Source organism: Drosophila willistoni, assembly GCF_018902025.1.
Source record: "Drosophila willistoni isolate 14030-0811.24 chromosome 2L unlocalized genomic scaffold, UCI_dwil_1.1 Seg168, whole genome shotgun sequence".
Taxonomy (NCBI): domain Eukaryota; kingdom Metazoa; phylum Arthropoda; class Insecta; order Diptera; family Drosophilidae; genus Drosophila; species Drosophila willistoni.
In genome coordinates, this window is record NW_025814047.1 from 10625891 (window position 1) to 10649591 (window position 23701).

At 38.0% G+C, this 23701-nt stretch overlaps 1 protein-coding gene across 2 annotated transcripts in view; it reads right to left on the reverse strand.

The window, feature by feature from the left end:
* The window catches only part of LOC6652392, a 132976-nt gene that overhangs the window by 52828 nt on the left and 56447 nt on the right, over window positions 1–23701 (reverse strand). Inside the window, exon 4 of one of the 2 annotated variants that reach the window (XM_015176507.3) lies at window positions 11963–12400. The exons of the other annotated variant lie outside the window; for it this stretch is intronic. Within the exon in view, the coding sequence (XP_015031993.2) occupies window positions 12328–12400 (73 nt within the window). The 3' untranslated portion in view covers window positions 11963–12327. Of the gene's footprint in view, window positions 1–11962; window positions 12401–23701 lie in introns of those variants that run through there. 2 annotated transcript variants of the gene reach the window in all.

Below are 23701 nucleotides of genomic sequence, written 5' to 3' on the forward strand. Positions count from 1 at the left end.
TCTACAGAGTACTTTTATTTGCATTGCCCCCTTATTGTTTTCTTTGGGCTCAAGGTCTACAAAGAATGGGTTCAACGCAGTTTTATCAACTTTACTTTTAGAATTATATATGATTCTGGCTTCATGACCAAGTTCGTGAAATTGACCACGTATATCATTTATTGGTGTTGTAGGATGAAGACCCCTGAACACAAGCCTTAATAGTTTATCTTCTTTAACCCTCTACCGCATACAAAGCCATATATGGCTTCTCACTTTCAATTATTTTTATTTTTGTGTAAAACGGTACTTAGGTTTACCGTTTGTTATCAGTTATTCTCTTTGCACTATTTTCTGTTGGAATTCGATGTTCATAGGTTTTTTGTGTTGCCTTATCGCAAGTTTCAATCAGTTTTGTGCAAGCGTCTCAAGCAGATGAACGAAAGTGAATTTTGCTAAATTTAAAACTTAATTTGCTCTACTAAAACACACTTTTGTGGCTGAAAAGTATTTTTTTTTTGTAAAGAATATAAAGTTTTCTTTTATAAAAATAAATAATTTGAGCATAGGTAAGCATCACAAGTACTAATTCACGCAAAAAACTGCGGAAGCCATATATGGCTCTACATGCAGTAACGCGTGCATGATATATATATTCTATGTACATATGGAATTTTTTTCAGAAATGAATGCACAATCATTTTACGGTACTTTGCAATACGTGGATGATATCGATAATCCGCTTTTAAGTGAAGACGACAACACAGCCGATTCTGAAGACGAAGTTGTTGAAAATAAAAAATTCCTAGAGGAAGATGTTTATATTTCGGAGACCGATGAGAGTAGTTCCGATTGTGAAAGGCCGTGCACTTCGAAAGCAAAGCCAAAGCCAATGTCAAAAAGGACAAGAGCACCGATATGGAAAACAGGTCACTTGCCACCGTATTCGGATGAGAACTTTCCATTTGAAGGAAATATCAGTCTTCCAACTTGTATCAGTGAACTAGAGTCACCGGCAGACTTTTTTAATTTTTTTTTAACAACGATCTGATGAATTTTTTGGTTGATCAGTCAAATCTATATGCACTCCAAGTTGATATAAATAGGCCCGCTAATATTACTCGAAATGAAGTAGAGCAATTTATCGGCATGGTCATATACATGTCGTTAGTGCAATTACCATCTTCAAGACTCTATTGGAATACGACTCTTGGTCAAGAATTTATACATGGCACCATGAGTTGCAACAGATGGGAAACTATAAAACGTTTTCTTCACTTCAACAATAATGACGATATGAAGTTGGCAGGTGAAGCCGGGTTTGACAAGCTATTCAAGATTCGACCGGTGCTAGACAAAATCCGTAATCAATTACTGCTCGTACCTAAGGAAGAACATTTGGTGGTAGATGAGCAAATTATTCCTACGAAGTGCCGTCACCACTTAAAACAGTATAATCCAGCAAAGCCTCACAAATGGGGCTTCAAAAATTTTGTTTTGAGTGGAGTATCAGGCTTTGGCTATGATTTTGATATATTTGCGGGAGCCCAAAGTGATACATATCCGGACGGGGCCCCTAATTTGGGAGTAAGCGGAAATGTTGTATCAAGATTATCGGCAACCATACCAAAAGGAAAAAACTACAAACTATTTTTCGACAATTGGTTCACTAGTCCCAAACTTCAAGTCTACCTTATGGAAAATGGCATATTGGCTTTGGGTACGGTAAGGATTAATCGAGTACCTAATTCAAAGAAAGCCATATATGGCTTAATTTTTTTTTCCCCAAACTATGCCACCCAAAGAAAAAAAAAGGCCAAATATATATTATCTTTACCTAAATAAACACATATTTACATAAAAAAAATTTTTTTCTTTATTCTTTCTTTGGTCATGCAGTAGAGGGTTAAGTTGGTAAGTGTGGAATTCGCATGAATATGATTTTAGCTTGTTAATTACTTTTCGGTAGGAGTCACTATCGACGCAATGGACTCTGACTCTGTTTGTCGAGGATTTCAAGGAACATTGTTGGCTACGCTATTCTACTTTATTTGAAAATTTACAATGTTTACTACGTTACGAATAACAATTGGACGAATTTTTTGATGCTTGTTGCTTTCCTTATTGCTAGTATTTTGTTTGCCAGTAGTAATTTTCGTATGTTTTTTAGGGCCGCCTTACTTGTTGAGAGCCTTACGTTAACTTCGTCATCTTCAAAATCTTCATCGTCGGATGAATCGGTAGATAACTCTTCGAACCTATTGTTTTGTTGATCAATTGGTTGGGGGGAGTTTGTTATGACATCTTTTGGGGTCGTCAGTGGGATGTATACATTTTTGGGTTTTTTTTTGTGAACGTTTGTGGGGGACAGTTATGAAATCATTTAGAGTTATGGTGCAAGCTTGTGGAATACTGCTTGATTTTTCATTAGTATCGTACATTTGTTTATATGTTTTACTGGTTCTAGTTTTAGAGTGTTTGTTGCTTTATTTGACTATACCTTTAACTGTACCGCTAGGCGGGGCACCGCCAATGCAGGTTAAGTTTTTTCTTTTTTTTTTCTTCTCTCTCTTTCTTTTTAATGTTTTATTTCTTTTTGCCTAAGAAAGCTGAGTGCTTAAAACAGTCAAGTAGGCATTGTCTCGTAAGAACGAGCGTGGGTGGCAATTGCTGGCGGTCAGCAGTAGTTCTTCTTTGCACTTTTGTTATCTTGGCTTGTATGTACTCGACACTGTCGATGCATAGGCACGTCTGTTCTTCTCAGAAGATATATCGTGACTCGGTGATTACATTTGCAGCTTTTCAATCTTTTGGAAAATAGCAGAGTCATAGGCATTCGTTTTTAATTTTTCAACACCCTTCTTAGGCAATGCTTTTATGCATATATATTCTATTTTATCTAGACCTGCTGCTTTTTATGTGTTTTGATAGTAGACGAAATTTTAGTATGTTTCATAAAATATGTTTCTGATCGGTACGAGAGCATGACTCAAAGTAATCGACGCAGTTTTTCACCTCGATAAATTACTAAGATTATTTGTCAAAAATCGTATATGCCTCTATTCAGCTGCCACTTCCGGCGATGGCTATTTCGCCGTCTAATAAGCTGTTGGATATAGACGTAGTCGTACAACGCTCAGTACGAACAAGTGGCCCATATGACACCAGGCCCGTGCCTGTTACGAATGACCCTAAGTAAAATTAATGTTACAACCTCTACCCACTCCGACCTAAGGGCATAGGCGTATTACATATAATAAATAAATTAAACTAATGAAATAGAAAATATTAAATGTAATAAGATAATAGGTCACATATAAAAAGAAAACAGGATAGGTCAAAATAAAGATGATTACAACTAATTACGAGCGAGGAAGGACAAGATCGCAGTTTGTATACCCGGAAGCGATGTTTCGGAACCGATAACGTGCCAAAGTCTGTTGTAATCACTACATAGTATACGAAAAGGTTCATGCAGAGAAAAGTTAGTTGTGAAAATGGGAAGTATAAGCGGTGTGAAATTGCGGGTCCTTCTAGATGGAACAGAAATGTTAATTTGGCTCAACAGCTCGAAAGGGTCAATCTCACCATTCAAAAGTTTGTAAAGAAAAGTCACACCAAATAGTTCTGCATTAGTTAAAGAAGGAAGGTTAATTAACTGAAGTCGACTAGAAAAAGATGGAAGTTGTACAGTTGGATCCCAGCGCAAATCACGAAAGGCAAAGAGTAAAAATGGTTGTCGTACAGATTCTAATTTGTTTTGATAAAACTCATATTGAGGAGCCCAAACACAAGATCCATACTCTAATATGGGGCGGACTAAAGAAGTAAATAGTATTTTGGTAGTATATGGATCCTTGAACTCCTTCGACCAGCGCTTTATAAAGCCAAGAACACTCTTAGCCCTACTAACAGTAGTCGATATGTGCTGATTAAAACTAAGTTTGTGGTCGATCAAGATCCCCAAATATTTTACAACCAAAGAAGTATTATTAATTCTTTCTAACGGGAAATTATTTAAAAAGTAACTCGTAAATTGGGGAGAACCTCTATAAAAAGACATAACTTTGCACTTAGAACAGTTTAGAGATAACAACTTAGTCCTACACCACCCCTGAAAAGCATTCAGGTCAGCTTGCAAGGTATGACATGAGAGAGAGTCTACGATGCGATTAGCGATTTTTACATCATCGGCATACATAAGAACTCTGGAATTTTAAAGAACGGTGGGGAGATCATTAATAAAAATGGTGAGTAGTAATGGGCCAAGGTGACTGCCCTGTGGGACTCCCGATTCAACACAAATGATCTTAGAAAGAGAGGACCTAAAAAGAACCCTCTGCCTCCTATTGCTTTGATATTGTGAAATTTAAGCAAGCAGAGCATCCGGAAAGCCAACTAAATTCAGCTTATGTAATAGTAAGGCATGGTTTACCGAATCGAAAGCCTTACTGAAATCCGTATATATAACATCAGTTTGCTTTTGTTTCTTAAAACCTTGGATTACAAAAGATGTAAACTATAAAAGGTTAGTTGTGGTAGACCTATTCTTGACAAACCCATGCTGGTAGTGCGAAAAAATAGATTTACATAAATGCTGTATTTGAGACGTCATAATTTTCTCAAACAGTTTAGGTATCGCTGACAATTTAGAAATTCCTCTGTAATTAGTGACGTCGGATTTATTGCCACATTTGTGAAGAGGTAAAATAAACGAATCCTTCCATATAGTTGGAAACTTCGACAGTGTAACGGACAACTCAAAAAGCTTAGGTAAAGGCGAGCACAATGACTCCGCACAGAACCTCAGGACACAAGCGGGAATACCTTCTGGGCCCGGTGAGTATACCGGCTTAATCATCATTAGTTCCTTAGCTACCGAACTTTCCGTTATAATACGATTAAGAATGCAGTTGGATTTCGTTATAGGATATGGATATATCTGACTAGAGTTGTACTTAGTGGATATGTACGTAGTCGAGAAGTTAGCAAATAAATTAGAAATAGATTGATCAGAAGAGGTCGAAACATTATTAAAAACTGCAAACGATGGAAGGGAGATAGAATTTCGCTTTAAGTTAACGAAACTATAGAAGATCTTTATAAAGATAAAGATTGAGTCAATCATTTCTTTAAAGAAATGGCGGAATTCATATTCGTTCAGTTGAATGATAACTATCCTCTGGTATCACCATTGGACTAGTTCTAGATACTTCACAAAAACTAGGATCAGAAGTAAAAATCAGATCCAGAAATCTGCCAGACGTATTAGAAATCGAATTCAGCTGGGCCAACGAAAGCTCAGGCAGACCATTAATAAAATCGTGACACCCAGAGGGCAGCAACGTTTTGCTACCATTAAGTGTTGACCAAGTCATAGAGGGCAGGTTAAAGTCCCCAAGAACAATTAATGAGTCTCTGCCAGAAAGTAGTTCAAGTATAAACTTAATAGATTCTAAGTGTAGTAAGTAGGTTGGCCATTCCGATTGGGGCGGAATGTAAGAACAGGTAACAAAAATGGAAAAACGAGTAAAATATACCTTAACGCATACTACGCATTCGATACTACTTGAGACAGGTATTGTTATCAGACCCGATGATAGGGCGGAATCTAATCTAAAATAGGAACTGCACCACCCCTACGATCAGTACGATCACGTCTAAAAGTATTGAAATTAGAGAATAAAACTGTGGCGTCAAAAACGTCAGGTTTTAACCAAGTCTCAGTAAAGACAATTAGGTCAAAATCAAAAGACAGACTATCTACAAAGAGTTTAGTAAGTTTAGTATTAAGGCCTCTGACATTCTGATAGCCGACAGAGAAGGATGTTGTTAGTTTTTTGATAGAGTAGAAGAAGGAATAGATAAGGAAGGAGTGGGAATAGATGAAGAAGAGGACTAGATGGTGAAGGAATCCTTGTTTGGCCCCGTGTCTTCCTTTTTCTCGATGTAAACTCTTTCACAATTAAGTTTTTCGGCCAGAAGCTAGAACTGCAGATACAGTTAAAGATACAATTGGAACACTGATTTTAAAAGAAGAAATTTCTCAAGAATATGAGAATTTAAACATTTCTATGGATATATTGGAGGCATTCAGTTAAGCCCGTATGTGCGCCATGACATCATCCGATGTAGCATCAGGGAGAAGTCTCGAAACAAACATGTGTTTTTAGGTGGCACTCCCACCAATGGTTTCGGCATTGCAGGTATTGCATCAGCTACCGCATTAATTGCAACATCAGTTGCAACAAGTGACACTCCGGCACCCTGTCGGCAAAATCCATGGGTGTAGATTCCTGCCCAGACAAAAATGACACTACAGACATCGTGACTCACATCCCCATTTGAAACCCTATTTTTGATCTAAAAGATCCTTTACCCTGCATGTAAGGCCGGCGCACTTAACATGTACTGTAGTTTTACACAACCAACAGTAAATAAAACTATTCAATTTTTAACCGAACAGACAGGCATTATGAGGTAATAAGATGAGTTAGTAACCAAACAAATAAAAATGAGAAATGTTTTGGTATTAAAATATATAACTCACTCTGAGGTCCAGAAATACTGCGAGGTAGGGCTTTTGCTTTTTATTTGTTTTTGCGGAATGCTGACGATCATATCGGTGTGTATGGCATTATTAAATGACACAACTCGCCGACTTGGGTATACCAAGCACCAGGTAAACGAAATATTTCAAGTTTCGAAAGACAAATGTCAAATAAATTGTTTTTACATGCCTCATAACATATGCTGTCTCGCTCACTCTACAAACACATGAACATTCTATTTTTAAATAGCCAATATATAGTCAATACGTACCAAATGTAATGTCGGTAGCTTTCATAGTTTTAAAGAAAATCTGTTTTATGTAAATTCCGTGGCAAAACGTTTGAACAATTAGTTTCTGCGCGCTACCTAAACGATTATATATACCAAAGTTGATGTCTCTAGCTGTTATACTTTTTAAGAAAAACAGTTTTATGTTCTATATATTATATTTACAGTTGTAAATTCTGGGGGCGTAAGCGGCGGGGACGAATTAACTCTATACATTTACATACTAAACGAATCTACGTACCAAAATTGGTGGCTCTAGCTCTTATAGTATACGAGATCTGCGTGTTCATACAGACGGACGGACGTACGAATAGAGGGACATGGCTAGATCGACTCAGCGTCGAGTATTTTCTTAAGAATCATAATTCAGGAAGATAACTATGTTGCATTATCTTTTATATGCGTTGCTATTGGTCGCCTATGTTTTGTAGTTTGGGAAAGTCCTGTTTTAGCGAGGCGACAGCTGGAAATGCTAGTCGCATCAAGGTCACTCATCACTAAATGGCGTGATATGTATGTGGAGGATATTGCTGTTTCTGTGACGCTTGCTGAGTTGGCTCATATTAATGCAACGATTAACCTTTACTTCAAACGTGCGCACCAGGAGTGAGTTTCAGACCGAGCTTAAAACTTTCACATTCAACAAATGGAAGAAATCTTCACAACAAGAAACAGCTGACACAAAACGGCACAAATTGTCAACAATAAAATATAACTTTTGTGGAAAATTGGGTCACAAGATGGCTGAATGTAGAGCTTGACCATAGTGACAAGAGCGTGTTTGGTCGCCAACCACAATCAAGTGTAACCAGTTTCAAGAGTGGCAAGTTGGACACATCTTAAGTCAAAATAGACAAGGACAATGGACGCATCAGGTAAAGAGAGTGAAGATTTGTGAAATTGTTGAGCCTAGAGGAGAGATGATTCATCATGGCGTGGTTTTCACGACAGCTTTTGGCTTCTTTAATTAAACAAAAGATAAGTGCTAAGCTAGTTAGTAAATAAATTAACAATGTACTTTTACTGAAGGGTATGGGCAATGGCAGCATTTGTAGTATATTGCAAATACTTAGCAATGCAAAAATTAACAATCATTGTACTGAAATGCTATTCCTATTTGAGCGATGAATATTTGAAAAACGAAATTGTGATTGGTCGATAAATATAATCGGTTTATTAAACAAAAACATCGCTTGTGCGTCGATTACCGTGAATTGAATGCGAATACAGTTTCAGACAGATATCCTCATGGAATTAAATAGTTCACATGTTTAGACATGGCAAGTGGATATTCCAAATTCCCATGCACGAAGAATCGATAGAGTGTACGACTTTTGTCACCCAAGATGGTCAGTACGAGTTATTGTCAGTGCCGTTTGGACTGAAAAATGCACCTTCAATTTTTCAACGTACGTGATGCATACACTTAGAGAACTTGCAAATACATTTGTGGTTGTCCATATGGATGACGTATTGGTGGTGGATGCAACAAAGAGTGAGACTTAGGAACGACTACCGGTTGCTCTTGACATTTTAACGAAATCTGGATTTTTGTTTAATGTTAAAAAGTGTTCGTTTCTAAAGTCGACAGTCCAATATTTGTGATATAATGAGAGCGCGAGTCAAATTCGTCCGCGTGAACTAAAAATTTCAGCGCTAACTGCTCTACCACCTCCTCAGTCCGTCTCTGCTTTAAAAAAATTTATTGGATCAACGTCATATTTTTGGCAACTTATGCAAGGATTTTTATGTTTCATGAAACCTTTGTATCTTTTAACATCGGAAAAACCTAATTTTATTTGGAAGTCAGAACATGAACAATTAAGACAGAGAGTTATCTCTATCCTTACACTTAGTTATTTTTGACCCGCAATATGCAATCAAATTCCATACTGATGCATTTCTCGTGGAATCTTATTACATAAAGTCAATAATAAGCCTCATGTCATTGAGTTTTTCAGTAAAGCTGCTTCACCTGCCACGATACCATTATTATGAATTGGAGATTCTTGCGGTTGTCATGGCTATAAAGCATTTCCGTCATTATTTAACAGGTAGATTTCTTTTTTTTACCAATTGTAATTCACATAAAACTCCAAGAACCAAAAATGACCTATCTCCCAGGGCCCAAATATGATGAGCTTATTTACAGTCGTTCTCATTTGATTTACAGTATAGGGAGGGTAAACGAGTGGCTCATAATGACTTCTTGTTCAAAAATCTCACATCCACGGATGCGATTGATCCTTGTAAAATTTTCTGAGAAACGAGTTAATTTGGCAGAGATATCTAGTGATTGGCTTATGGCTGAACAGCGCAAAGATTCCGATATTATTAATATAATAAAAGATAATTCTCTTGCCGAGGACAAAAACTTTCAAGCTAAGAGCAGGAATAATTTATCGGAATATTCAAAGAAATGATACAACTCGATCTTTGCCAATTGTTTCAAGAGCATTTAGATGGTCTGTAATAAATTAGATTCATCAGTCCATCAAGCACTTAGGTTGGGAGAAGACTTTAGATAACGCCTTATTGTTTTAAGAAATATAAAATAACAGAGTGCGTTTAGTTGTGCAGTTGCGACAAACTTTTTTTTTTCTCTCATCGAGTCATTGCTCTCTATTACGCATCTCGTGAGAGTATACCGTGTACCGTGTTCTTAGTCAATTGCTGCGCGCTGAGGTTATCGCCATACAAAACGGTAGATGTATCTTCTTTTCCGCAACCAACCTTGATAACTAATAGACGCAATACAATAGCTTCTTTGCACCTTGCTGCCTAGGTACTGCTAAGAGCTTCTCCGATTTTCATGATAATGGTCTGCCAGCCAGAAAATATACATATCCGGTATAAGACTTACGATCAATCTTATCGCCTCCCGAATCTGCATCTACGAAACCAGTAAATGCCGCTTCCGACTGCTTGAAATGAACCCTGAAGCCAACGGTCAAAGCTAGATATCGTAAAACATGCTTTATGGCTGCAAAGTGTTCATTATATTGTTACATTGAGCCAATTTCGATACTGAGTGGAGTATATCTGGTTTAGTAGTCAACTCAAGCCACATTAACTCGCCTATTATTGACTGATAAAGAGTTGCATCAACTCATTAACACTCCATTTTATCGCAGAATAACAACGTTGTAGCTGGTCTGCATTGAACATAGCCATAACGCTCCAGTAGATCCTTGATGTACTGTGAATGACCCAATGACCCATATTTCGCCATCGCGGTTTACCTCCATGCCAAGGAACAAACGCACAGGTCCCTTGTCAACACAGTCCAACGCTGCCGTAATAGCTGACCTAATCCTGCCAAGTTTGTAGTTCCACTCCCGTCCAAACTGTTTGAGTCCATATAACGCTTTTTTCAACAGAAGTACCTTGCTTTTGTCTTCAGTTGCGTATCCTTCGGGCTGCCTCATGTATACGGTATCTCCCAAATTATTGTTTAAGTAAGCAGTGCATACATCCATCTTTAACGGCGCTGCTAGGGCCAAGATGAAACGAACACTCTCCAAACGACATACAGGCGAGTAAGTTTTATTGTAGTTCACTCAACATCGCTTCTTTTGCTACTAGTCTCGCCTTCAAACGCTGCCGGTCTGGCGGGCCTTCCAGTTCGAATCAGCTTCGGCCGGGTCCAACACGTTGTTCAACCACAGGTTCTGCAAAGACTTCTTCAAGTGCCATGTCGAAATCTTTGATACTGCTGCCCTTCTCACTGACCTCTGCATCAGACTCGTCTGTACTGCTCAACTGATCTGTTGCTTCAACAGATCCTGAATCCTGATCTTTGATATACGGAAATACAATTTGACGATATTACCATTTGAATCGTCATTGCCAAAACGTCGTCGTACAAAACGTCTCGCTTTTCAAAAACTTGCCCTTATGATGACGTTTGTCCAGTGCCACTGCAATAGACCCAAAAACTTTTAAGTAACTTATTGATGGTTTCTTACCATTCCATGTTTCCATTGGAGTCATGTCAACCAGGTCTCGACTTGGTGACCTATTCTGCAGATAAGCAGCTGTATAAACTGCCTCAGCCCAAAAAGATTGATTTACACCAGACTAGATGAGCAAGCATCTTGACATCTCCACAAGAGTTCTATTAACTCTCTCTGCTACACCGTTCTGGTGCGGCGTGTATGGTACCGTGAGCTGCCGTAATATTCTATTGCCCTTGAGAAATTTGTGATTTATTGACGTACTCGCGACCATTGTCGCGCCGAATGCACTTTAGCTTCTTTTCAGTTTGCCCCTCTGCCATGTTTTAAAACTCGACAAACTTTCCAAATACTTCATCCTTTCTCTTTAAGAAATATACAAATATGCGACGTGACCTGTGATCGATAAATGTCAAAAAGTATCTGTTGCCTCCAAGGCTTTTTGTATTAAACGGACCGCAAACATCTAAGTGCACCAGCTCCAAGATTTCCTTAGATCTGTTCTTGGTCGAATCTGGAAATGGCTGTAATGTGATCTTGCTTACCATGCATATCTTGCAGGGTTCCAACGACGTAGAGTCAAACGTTCCCATGCCAAGCGCCAAATTCTTCCGTGCAATTTCACCCAAACTGCCATAGTTGAGATGTCCGTACCTTTTATGCCACAAATCTTCGTTACACTGTTCAATGGCGTAGCATTTGCTCAGTGCTCAGTGCACAAACGTAAAACGGTTGCTTTCCTGCTCTGCTCCATAGCATAGATCAGGGGTAGGCACAAAGAGAGCCAGAGCAAACTGTCAATGTATGTGTGTGCTTTACACTTCGTGAATAAAATATGGCTGAATCGGTCGAACCAGCGCAACCGATGATCTGATGCAAGAAAATGAATGAAAAAACAACCCCATCAAAGCGACATAGAAATGCTGCAACAGACTAATTTTGTTTTTTCGCTCTAAAGTGCACTTCGTGTTGACTTCGGCATGCACACAGACTGCAAAACGATCAAATGCCGAAGAAAAGTGCAGATTGCAGATCTGTACCAAATATTTCCTTTAAGACGTTAATTTCAAATTATAAGAATTTATTTTTTACGACATTGTCTACATACATACTATTGTATATATGTCGCAAAAGAAGTCATCCGATGTTGTTTGGCTCTTATTTTTTTTCTAAATGAAAAACTTTGATTCTGTTTTTTAATATGTTTATTTATACCTTTAGAATTAATTGTGTTAAGTCGAGAAGATGATATCGGGCGCCGTCACAATTGATTGCGAGTTTCGGGCGATAAATTCTCGCATTCGTGTCGGATATTTTCCTTGATGGCTTCCAAGGTCTCAGGCTTGTTGATGTAAGCACGGGACTTCAAAAAACCCCATAAAAAGAAGTCCGGGACCGTTAAACCGTGCGATCTGGCGGGCAAGTGCAAGTCACCAAAACGCGAAATTAAGCGACCCGTAAACGCGTCCTTCACAATTATTCCGCGTTCTTGGGTATTGTATCGCTTCATGGCTTATTCACTTGTATTCTGTATCTGTCTAGTCCACAAATGTCAAAACAGATTTGACATTGGCGGCCATTTGCAAAAATGAGAGCATCTTCCAAAAGGGTGATTTCTTTTGCGCCTATTTGTACAAATAAAGCATATTAAAAAATATAAAAACAAAATTTCAAACAATTTCAATCATTTCTAATTCTTATTTTGATTGTAAAAAATACAGATCTGCTATGCTAACTACAAAAATACTATGAGAACGACTACGAAGTTGCTACGAGAGCAACACAAAAGGAACATGCTCTATAGCAGTAGCCCAACATTTGTTGCTTGTGCTATTGCTTCAACTACAAATAGCGGATTGCAAATTGTTTGCTCTTGCTATTGCTCTGTGGTCCGACAATCTATGCTATGGAGCAGAGCAGGAGAGCAACCGTTTTACGTTTGTGCTCGCTGCTACGTTGCCCTTCGAAATCAGAGCAATAGCGGGAGCAGAGCAATATTTTTCTTGAAATTGCTGCTATGTAGCAGCAAATGCAAACACTGACAAGAAGTTATTTACAATACATTCTTTAATGTAAGTATACGTAAATCGGTATTCAGCGTTGCCTCGCCTTTTCATTCCGCCTGAAGAAAATTATTATCAGCCAAAACAATTTTCTCCAAATGTTTCTAAAATTTTGAAAACAAATCTCTGTCGCAACAAATATGGCAGGTGGCACCACTGTCCAGACACCAGTTCGATTGTTCAAAACATTTCGCGTCCAACGCGTTCAGCAAACCTAACGATGACTGTACTGTCTTATTAGGCTTCTATGCAACCTTCCGACCGCTTACACTTGGGAAATTTGCTTTTAAATGGCCTTTGCCACCACATGAAAAACAATTCCAAACTTTTTGCTTTTTCATCTAATTGTCTTTCTGCATCGATTGTCTTTCCACCACTGTAAATGATTTTGCACTCTCGATCGGTTTTTCGGTCTCTATTTTGCTTTCTCCTTCTTCTTTCAGCTTTAAGCATAGCATGTCGAAACTCGGGAAATTGTCGCGCGTCTCCATTATCCAAGATTGCCAATACGCCTGACGCCACATTCCACCAGACAACGTGGCCCAGGCTACGTGCCTATGTGGTTGTTGTGGTAATTTCTGGAAGAAATTAGTTTTCGCGCTGTTCTAGACGGTTTTCACAATGTATATAGCAACGAGAATAATGTCGGCGTTATATCAGATTGATAAACTGGAGGACAGTAATTATGACTCGTGGTGCATCCAGATGAAAAATGTGCTGGTGCATGCGGATTTGTTAAATGTGGCGTCAGGCGTATTGGCAAGGCCAACTACGGGGGAGAACTCCTGATGGTCGACGCTGGATCAAAGGCATTGACAATGATCACCTTGAGCGTCAAGACTTCACACTTGGGACATGTACAGTGCTTCACAAATTCACATGAGGCTTGGAAGAAGCTTCATCAACCCAGGGGACCCGTAAGGAACCTATTGTTATAAGAAATATAAAATAACAGAATGCGTGTGATTAGTTGTGCAGTTTATTCACGACTAACTTTTTTTTGTCTCATCGATTGCTCTCTATTACGCATCTCGTGAGAGAGCATACAAAGTCAATATACACTGGCTGTCATAAAAACCGCACCACTTGAAAATTTCATGTTTTTTTGTCAATCAAAATCAAAATTCCATGTTTTTTTGCCAATCAAACAAAAATAAAAGAATAAGATTTCTTTTTTAACATTAAGATAATTCACTAGAAAATAGAAGTTATGGAGTAAAAAATTTATTTCTATACTATGGATATCCTTGATTTTTGCCCCAAACAAAAACACAGTAAAATTGACCAAAATTCAATGCTAAGCGGAAAAAATTGTTTGTAGGCTGATCTTCGATGTAAGTTTTATAACTCATTTCATTTTTTGAAAAGTAATGTTAAATGAAAATAAAAAAATACTAATAGGTTGTCACGCCCCCTTTTATCCTGTCTGATAAAAAAGAGTATGTCCAAGTGGACGCTTTTACTAAATTTGTTTATTTAACACACACACTCAAGATTGATGCTGACAATAGTATAGGTGCTGTTAAATCGGCTGTATCATTGTTTGGAGTACCAAACCGTATAATAGCAGACCAGGGTAGGTGTTTTGTTACACGCTGACAAATGGCGTGTGGTCGCAGCAACTTCTCCCGCTCACCGAAATTAAAATATTTTCTTAATCTAGACACTAGTGCATAAAGCAGTCTAAAATAAAAAAAAAGTTGAAAAATAAACAAAATTTACAATTTTTAATATTTTGACATGAAAATTTGCAGGTACATTCTTAAAACATGTATCTATCAGAACATACAAAAACGAATTTTTTAACTCAACAAGGTGAATTTTATATTAATTTAAGAATGAAATGAAGAGTTGATTAAAAAATTCTGTAAGAAAGTAAAAGGTGAAGCTACAATTTTGTAGTTTTAATTAATAAAGTTTTATGATAAATAAAAATGTTAATGTTAAATTCTATTAATTTTTCTGGACTTAAACGAGGTCGTGTTGTGGTCAGGATGGCCGTGTCCAAGTAGTTTGAATGTGTTGGCGCCGTGTCGGCACGTGCTGGTAATATGTGTAAGAGTAGCACTAGGTGCTACTATATTACTATTTCGAGTATTTTCTTAAGAATCATAATTCCAGGAAGATGCCTCAAGTGTATAAAAACAAAATGTAGCTGTATATAAAATAACTAAACGTTACAGGAAAATCTATCTCGAGACGTCTCAATTTATCCAAACAGCCCATAGTTGATTAATAGGATGGCCGTGTCGAAGTAGTTGGTAGTTGGTGTTGGCGCCGTGTCGGCGCGTGCTGATAATATGTGTGAGAGTAGCACTGGGTGTGTATTGGTGCGACTTCGAGTATTTTCTTAAGAATCATATTTCCAGAAAGATGCCTCAAGTGTAAAAAAACAAAATGTAGCTGTATATAAAATAACTAAACGTTACAGGAAAATCTATCTCGAGACGTCTCAATTTATCCAAACACCCCATAGTTGAATAATATACCGCAAATAGGCAGTGCTCTGAAATTTAATGACGTGTTTCAATTGCAATTTTTGATTAAAAGGACGTGTTCTTGGTTAAAAGACTTTTTTTTTAACACCGCGTTTGGTGATAAGAAAACTGATGACCAATGTGATTCACGCGTCAATACTTAAAGGAAAATTTAAAGATAAGGAAGTTCTTATTCCAAAGATTCCGATGATCCCATCGGATATGTCCTTTGAGTCTAAACGAATTCAATTCCCGATTCGTCTTGCCTCATGACGATCAACAAATCAAAGGGCCAATCCTTGACTATTTGTGGCCTCAATATAGAAAATTCATGTTTTTCTTATGGTCAATTGTACGTGGCATGCTCACGTGTCGACAAACCATTCGCTTTATTTTTTCTTGCGACTGACCAAAAAATAAAGAATTTCGTTTACCTTAAGGTGCTTGAATGAAATTTGTGTATTGTGTTGGACTTTTCAATTATAAAACAAAAAAAATCATATTTCTTCATCTTTTAATTCTCAAACGAAATATTACATAAAACGAAGCCATCAAAGCATCCAAACCAGAGAGGCGGCCCGCACTATAAGCTTCAAAAGGGAAAAACGTTTATCTAAGTCGAACATTTTCGAAAGTAGGGCCTAAAATCTTAGGCTGGAGTATGTACAGTGGCGGACACGAATTTTAGACGTTTTCTCTTTTTGACTTAAGTTCTGATTTTCTATAACTTAATGAAATATTTTTTTCTGAAAATATTTTTCCTTAATTGATAGGCAAAAAAATATATCTAATTTTTATCCGATTTTAATGAAAAATATGTCATTGGAAGGAAATTCAATTCACTTAGTTTCGTAGTTCATAGAAAAAAAGTACTTTAGTACAAACTAGTGTCGCAAAATAGCCTCGCCCAAAGGACCAAAAATTTCAATACAAAATTCAGATTTTCAATTGGCTCCACATAGAAAGTTGGTGCTAAATTAAAAATTTGTGGTATGCAGTTTATCTTATTTTTGCTAGATGATCTACAACTTCAAACAGTTCATACTTCTATCTGTAATATTTAAGATTTTGGAAAAAACGTCTTTAATATATGCCCCCCAAAAAGCGGACTTTTGTTTGTTCAAATGCACCTGTGAAAAAACGAATTAAACTATGAAGACCATTTTTACAGTTCATCATCTGAATACAATAACCAACAAATTACAGAATTATTTTATTAAGATTTAAGCCGAGAAAATCAGAACTAAAGTCAAAAAAAAAAAACACGTCTTAAATTCGTGTCCGCCACTGTATGTATGTATGTAACATGGCGTTTTATCGTGTGCTCATATGACACAGATACAGCTGTGTTCACGAAAATAGCAGTGCCCCTAAGCTTTGACTTTAAAGTTGATAAATCATATTAAAAAGACCATAAATGCACCAATCTTTCATAAATTCATAATCTATATTTATATATAATAATATTAGTACTATTTTGGACTGAACAAAGAGTCCCCCACTTTTAGAAACGAGCAAGATACTGAAGGAAGGGCATTTTGAGCTGTTCATTAAAATAGCAGTGACAACTAAGAATTACAATCTGTCAATTCTAAATTATTTGAAACTTAAATTCAGGTTACCTTTGGTTCTTAGGACTTAATACTTAGTCCTGAACCAATTATTGGCAATAGCCGGTTGGCACCTGCGCCGCACCGACTCCAGCAATGCTGAACTACTGACGCTTCTCTGAATGTTTCCCTATACATATTTAATGGGTTACCAATCCGTCGACTGAGCTGGCCCTGGCATAACATCGATTTTATCGAATTGAAAACAAATTTTTTGAGCATGCTCCTAGGTTTTGGGTCGGTGATATGTCCATTTTATGGGCAGATTCCATATGATATAGGAGAGCTTAACCTTCCTTATAATGTCCACGTAGATATTTCGATTCATATTTTCATGAATCTTATGTATTGGACCAAGTCCTTTATATGAGAAACAAGTCCAAATCATGCCGGATTGCTTAACCGTTTTAGCGTGTCGTTTGGGTGGTATTCCGTATATTCTGTGCGACATACATACTGTTTAGACCCTGCAGCACCAAACAGGACTAATTTAAGGACGCCTGGCCCGAAATTATTGCGCTACGTTGCAATATGAAGATTCATATGGAGTTTTGTCAAAATACAAACGTGATTTACAGGCTTCAAAGTCAAGAGTGGGACATTCCTTCGACTTCGCGATATTAGCTCTTGTACTAAGAGTCTACACCGACAAGTGACACTCCTTTCCGACATGTTTAGATCATGTTTGACGAAATTAGACGATGCAAACTGATTGAATCTTGAATCTATATAACTAAAGACGTTTTTGCACGTTTTACGCCACGTTTTTTGGTTATTTTTGGTAGTCTAGGGCAGCAGAGACCATCTTTGCAGAATATCCAACTAAAGTTTGGATTTTTTAAAAAGTTTTGCTTGGTTTTTTAAAGTTTTGGAGCCACTCCGTCTTTTCAGCATAGCAATGCGTTACTTTTCCGACTACCGCGAAATTTTTAGCGTTAGTTGACGCAAATAATAGTACACCATAATTATCTAATTAATTACACTTCCTACTGACAGATTTATAAACTTTTAATTTGTTTTTTCGCAACTAAAGGAGACACTGCTATTTTTATGAACAGTTAAATTTGTGGGGTTAAGCACAAAAATTTGAAAAACAATCAAAAAATTAGTAAAATTAACGAAATTTTTTCGGGTTTCCTATGCCTATATACCATTTTACAAAACCAAAGTCAAAAAACTAATTGTATATAAAGGAATATGTGAAAAATTTTTGAATCTTTGTTAGCATCTACCGCACTGCTATTTTCGTGAACACAGCTGTACATCTCGACTATTTCAATTCAACTGCCGCCGTGTACAGACGTGTTTTTTAATGCACTCCGCAAAAAAAAAAAAAAAAAAAGACCGCGTTTGCAAAAATTTGTGTAGGGCTCTCAGTCGCCTATTTACTATCATATTGCTATTAGATTGCTCTAATAGCAATAAATACTAAGTTGCAACAACAAAGTGGTAATTTTTACAAAAGCCATGTCCACCAATTCGGGCCCAACCTCTCTCGATCCCCACCAGCAACAGCTACAAGAACTAATTGTACAACAACAACGTGTCGGTCCAACGCGACAACGCGTACTTTTCGGTGGTGTCGCCGACCCCACTGAATGCTACCGTAAGCAATAACACCGAAAGTGCCAGCCACTCAGCAATCCACAGCAACTAACCGTGGAGAGAGCAGAGTGCTTCGCCATCAATATCGATAACTGGGTCACCGATTGCACCGACCAGCACCGTCAGCTCGTTGACAGCAACTACTGCAACGTCTGCCGAAGTATTGACCTGCCTCAAGCCGTTAACGACAAGTCGCCCAGAGTCAGCCACAATATTAAGCCCAACGCCTTCTGTCCAAACTGGAATGGATAGATAAAATAACTACGCGGAAGCTAAGCCCGCAAAAGAAAAAAAGTGGCAATAAAATGACCAAACCAAATGAACGAGAAGCACTCCTTAGCGGGAATCGTTTTAAAATTCTTGCCGATCAGCAAGACGGCGCTGTAAATAAAGTTAAATCGGCTAGACCACCCCCTTTATACATCCGTGGAGCCAACTGCAGCGCCCTGATTTCGAAGGTAGTAGAAACAGTGGGGGCAAATAACTTTGTTGTAACCCGTCTCAATAGAGGTAACATAAAGAAAATAAAATGTCAAACCCAAACTGAGGACAATTTCCGCATCATCGAAAAGTACTTCCGTAATGCTAACATCAACTTCTATACCTACCAACTAAAAACCAGTAAAGGGCTCCAGGTTGTGTTGAAGGGGATTGAGCCATTGGTCCCTACTCAAGAAATAGCAGACGCATTGGCCGAAAAAGGGTTTGCGGTCAAGTCCGTCGTCAACAGGAACAAAGAACAAAGATGCAAAGCGGTCGAAGCCAAATGAAGTGCACCCAGTCTACAACCTACAGCTCCTATTGCGCAGAAGAATCACCGTAGAGGAGCCCCATAAGAGATACCAACCACCGCAGTGTAAAAACTGCCAGGAATACAACCACACCTCTAACAATTGCAATCTTAGGTCAGTGTGTGTTGGCTGCAGCGAACATCATAAAGATGGCATTTGCACCAAGGACGGAAACAACGTCGCACTAAGACTATGCAGCAACTGTGGGGGGAACCACACGGCCAACTACAAAGGATGCCCTGTCTTCAAGGCTCTTAAATCACACCTAAACGGGCGCAAACTCCCAGCTGGACCAAAAATCATTTTCAACGCCTCCAAAACTACACCGGAGGTATTCTTCGCCAAGGCTGTTAGATCATCCAACATGACTGCTACAACCAGTCCTAGTGTATCCTTCGCTAGTGTGCTCCGAACTGGACAGACGGAGCCCGCGAAAGAGACCCCCTCACTTCACCATCTACAGAACCTAGCACACCAAAGCTTGGCCAGCAAACTCCAAGTGGTTTAGAGGCCCTATTGATCTCACTTAATCAAAACATGAACACTTTTGTGACGTTCATGCAAACCTATATGCACGAACTGTTGGTGAAATCGACGTTTTGCTGATTTCGGAAACACATTTAACATCGAAAAATAATTTTCAAATACCAAAATATACTTTCTACATAACAAACCATCCAGACGGAAAAGCTCATGTCGGGACTGGTATCCTTATCAAAAACACACTCGGAGATCGCTTCATTGCAGCAGGGGACTATAACGCCAAACATACGCACTGGGGATCTCGCCTGGTAAATTCTAAAGGCAAGCAGTTGTACAACACAATAGTCAACCCTCTCAATAAGATGGATTGCGTCTCACCGGGTAGGCCTACTTATTGGTCCACAGATCCACAGAAAGTGGCTGTCTTGATTGATTTCGCAGTAACCAAGAGGATCCACGTAATCGGATCACTGCGGATACACTGCTAGACTTAACTTCCGATCACTCTCCAGTGCTATTCACACTATTAACAAGACCTCAAGTACTTGATCGCCCATATAGGCTTACAAACAATAAAACAAATTGGCTTAAATTTAAAATGTACATGAGTGCCCACATTGACTGTTCGCCGAAACTGGATGCTGCAGAGGACATTGATATGTGCGTCTCTGCACTTGAGTCGATGATGGGAGCTGCAGCAAGAGTATCTACTCCACATGCCTCTTCTTACACTAAACCTGTTGACAGGCCTACGAACCGGCGGATAGAACAATTAGTAACGGAAAAACGACGTCTAAGAAGAGAATGGCAGATTACTCGATCACCAGCAGCAAAACTTCGCCTAAGGCATGCTAATCGCAACCTCTCCAAGGCGTTAAGACAAGAGGAAAGCTGGGCTCAAAGGAAATACATAGAAAAGCTCAGTCTATCCTCTGTGGAAAGCCCACACAACTTTAAGCGCTCCTACAGAGACAATTTCACCGATAAGGAGTCCAACTGGTGGATGGGACCGCAGTGACGAAGAGAGGGCATCAGTATTTTCCACACATCTTAAAATGGGTTTCCAGTCAAATCCAACATCAAACTCATCTGTACTTCCCCCTTCAAGCACATTAACGGATAGTGAGTACTCGGAACTCCAATCGGACGAAGTCACTGCAGTTATTAAAAACCACATAAAGCCGAAAAAAGCCCCTGGCCATGACCTAATCACACCGAAAATGATCCTAGAACTCCCTATCATCGGAATGTAGAAAATTACGGGAGATAATCGGGCTTTTTTTTAAAATACGGGGTCGTGGCAAAATCTTTCCACATACAAAATAATCGCATTTACTAAGCAAATATATATACCAAGTATAGTTTATATATACTTGTTATAGTTATGGCAATAATTTAAAATTAACTTGATCCCTTTTTATACTGTGTTTGGTGTGTGGTATAAAAATCAAAAACAATCGATTTCTGTCTGAGCAGCATACTTGGTTTTTTTTTTGTTTAGGTTTTCTGTTGAACACTTTACGTTGAGATTTTCGTGAAACAATCATTTATTGAACGTTAAACAACGACCAAAACAAGCGACGCGCTGATTTTTAAAAATTTAAAAATGTAATGATAAAGAATACCTTAAGTTTTAAAATGAAAGTCAGAAGTCAGAAAATATTTCCAAGCATGGTTTTCCTTTAAAAATGAAGCGAAACGCGTTTTTTTCAATCACAAACGGAATTTATCATTATTTTAAACGACTATGTAAAACTTTTTAATGTTTTACTTTGGTTTTCTAACATGATTACAAAAAGCAAAACATACAAATTTTTTACATTTTTTTTAGCTTCATTTTGAAAATTTGCTAATTAATCTTCAAAATAATTTCAAATTCAAATTCAAATTTCAAAATAATCTTCAATATTTACATCAACATCTAATAAACTCAACATTTCGGTTCTATATTTGGTATTTTCCAAATACTTTCGTGATCGCACGTGTCTCAGTGATGCAATAAGTGGGTCCGAAGAGGCTGACAGCATGTTAAAAAGGTCTTCTTTTTTTCTAACACTAGAAGTTTTTAATGTATTAGTGTATCTGAACCTTTTGTAGTCCTTGATTTTACATTCCTATGCTTCTTCGAAATTTTGTTGTTATTTTATCATTTTCACAAAATAACCTTGAATTATTTCCATCATTCGTTTTCCGTATCCGTACTTTCGGCAGTCAACTTTCAGTCCCAGCTTCCGAGAGAATTCAGCTTGTATAATCTTCTTCCTGCTCTGAATATCCTCACGAGGTGTTTTATCCGTTTTTGTTTCTCCTGGCCGAGGAAGTGTGTAAGCTAGCTTCAGAATAAAATCCATGCACTTTATTTTGCAATGCAACGGAGAAATTCCATATTCGTAGCAGTTCTCCTCACTCGTTGCACATTTTTGCACATTGAACACCATCATGTTCAGAAAAAATAAAACTTAACCGTCAATGTTTTTCCACTCTTGGTTTAAAAAACAGCAGGTTTCAGTTGGCTTATTTGTTTTTTTTATGTCGCCAATAGTTGATTTGATTAATTCCGAGGACTCGATTGCATATTTGAATAACAAAGGCCGACAATAGTGGGTCGATGACGGTCGAATTCTCCAATGTTCAGAACTTTCACTTCTTAGGGGCAAAGGAGCTACAGAAGCCATGAACATATTTTCATCAGAAATATCTTCGTCTTCTGTGTGCATAATCTGCTTGCAGTCGCTTTGTCCAGATGATCCATCACATCCCCATTTTATGAGTAAAGTCAAATTTTCCGGAAAAAGCTCCACCTCTCCATCAGGCATACTTTCAACAAGACAGCTCGCAGTGTGATCCATTAAGTCATGGAGTTTTACTACTACAGATACCTCTGTTATAATTTTTTTGTAAGTGCTTCTGAAAAGTGCTCTATTGTAATGTTTTCAGTAGCACCCTGAAGCTTTCGTTTCCTTGTAAACGTTAAACAATTTTTTATATCTTAATGCGGCCTTCCTCTTCCTTCCTAGTTGATGGTTCAACTTCTTCCTTCTCCGAATCTACGAATCTTGTATACCCCTCAAGCCCAACTTCATTTTATCACGAAATGGCAGATTTCTGCAGCTTGCGATATACTTTCGCGTTAAGTTAGATTGTGTATATTTGATCATTACCTTAAGCTCCGTACTAGCGTTTTCGAATGAAACGCCCATCTCCTTCAGCAATCCCATTTCAATTGGGATTCAATTGGGTTTTGCACTAATAAATAAAAATGTCTTGAATTATATTGACAAATACTATTCAATCCGTATTTAAGGTATTTCCACGTATGAAGTTGAAAAAAAAACTGTCGCAAACGAGAGAAATATTTAGCAATATGTAGAACTCAAAATCGGTATTACTCTTTATACCATACACCCATAGGGTGAAATGGTATATTAAAGTCGCCAAAATGTATGTAACAGGCAGAAGGAAGCATCTCCGACCCCACAAAGTATATATATTCTTGATCAGGATCAACAACCGAGTCGATCTAGCCATGTCCGTCTGTCCGTCCGTCCGTCCGTCTGTCCGTCTGTCCGTATGAACACCTAGATCTCGAAGACTGTAAGAGCTAGAGCCACGAAATTTGGTATGTAGACTCGTGTAGTATGTAGAGTGATCAAGTTTATTTCAAATTTTTGCACACATTTTATATATATAAAGATTTTGCCACGCCCTTTTACGCCCCCGTAATTTGAAAAACTTGATTATCTCCCGTATTTTTTTACCTTATGCAATCAAATTTGGCACACTCAAATTTGATACTAATATCTAGCAAAATACCAAATTTGATCAAAATCGGACAAAAAACAGGTCGAGAATGAGATGCGCTCTTTCATGAGGCGGACTAGAGATAGTTTTGACACT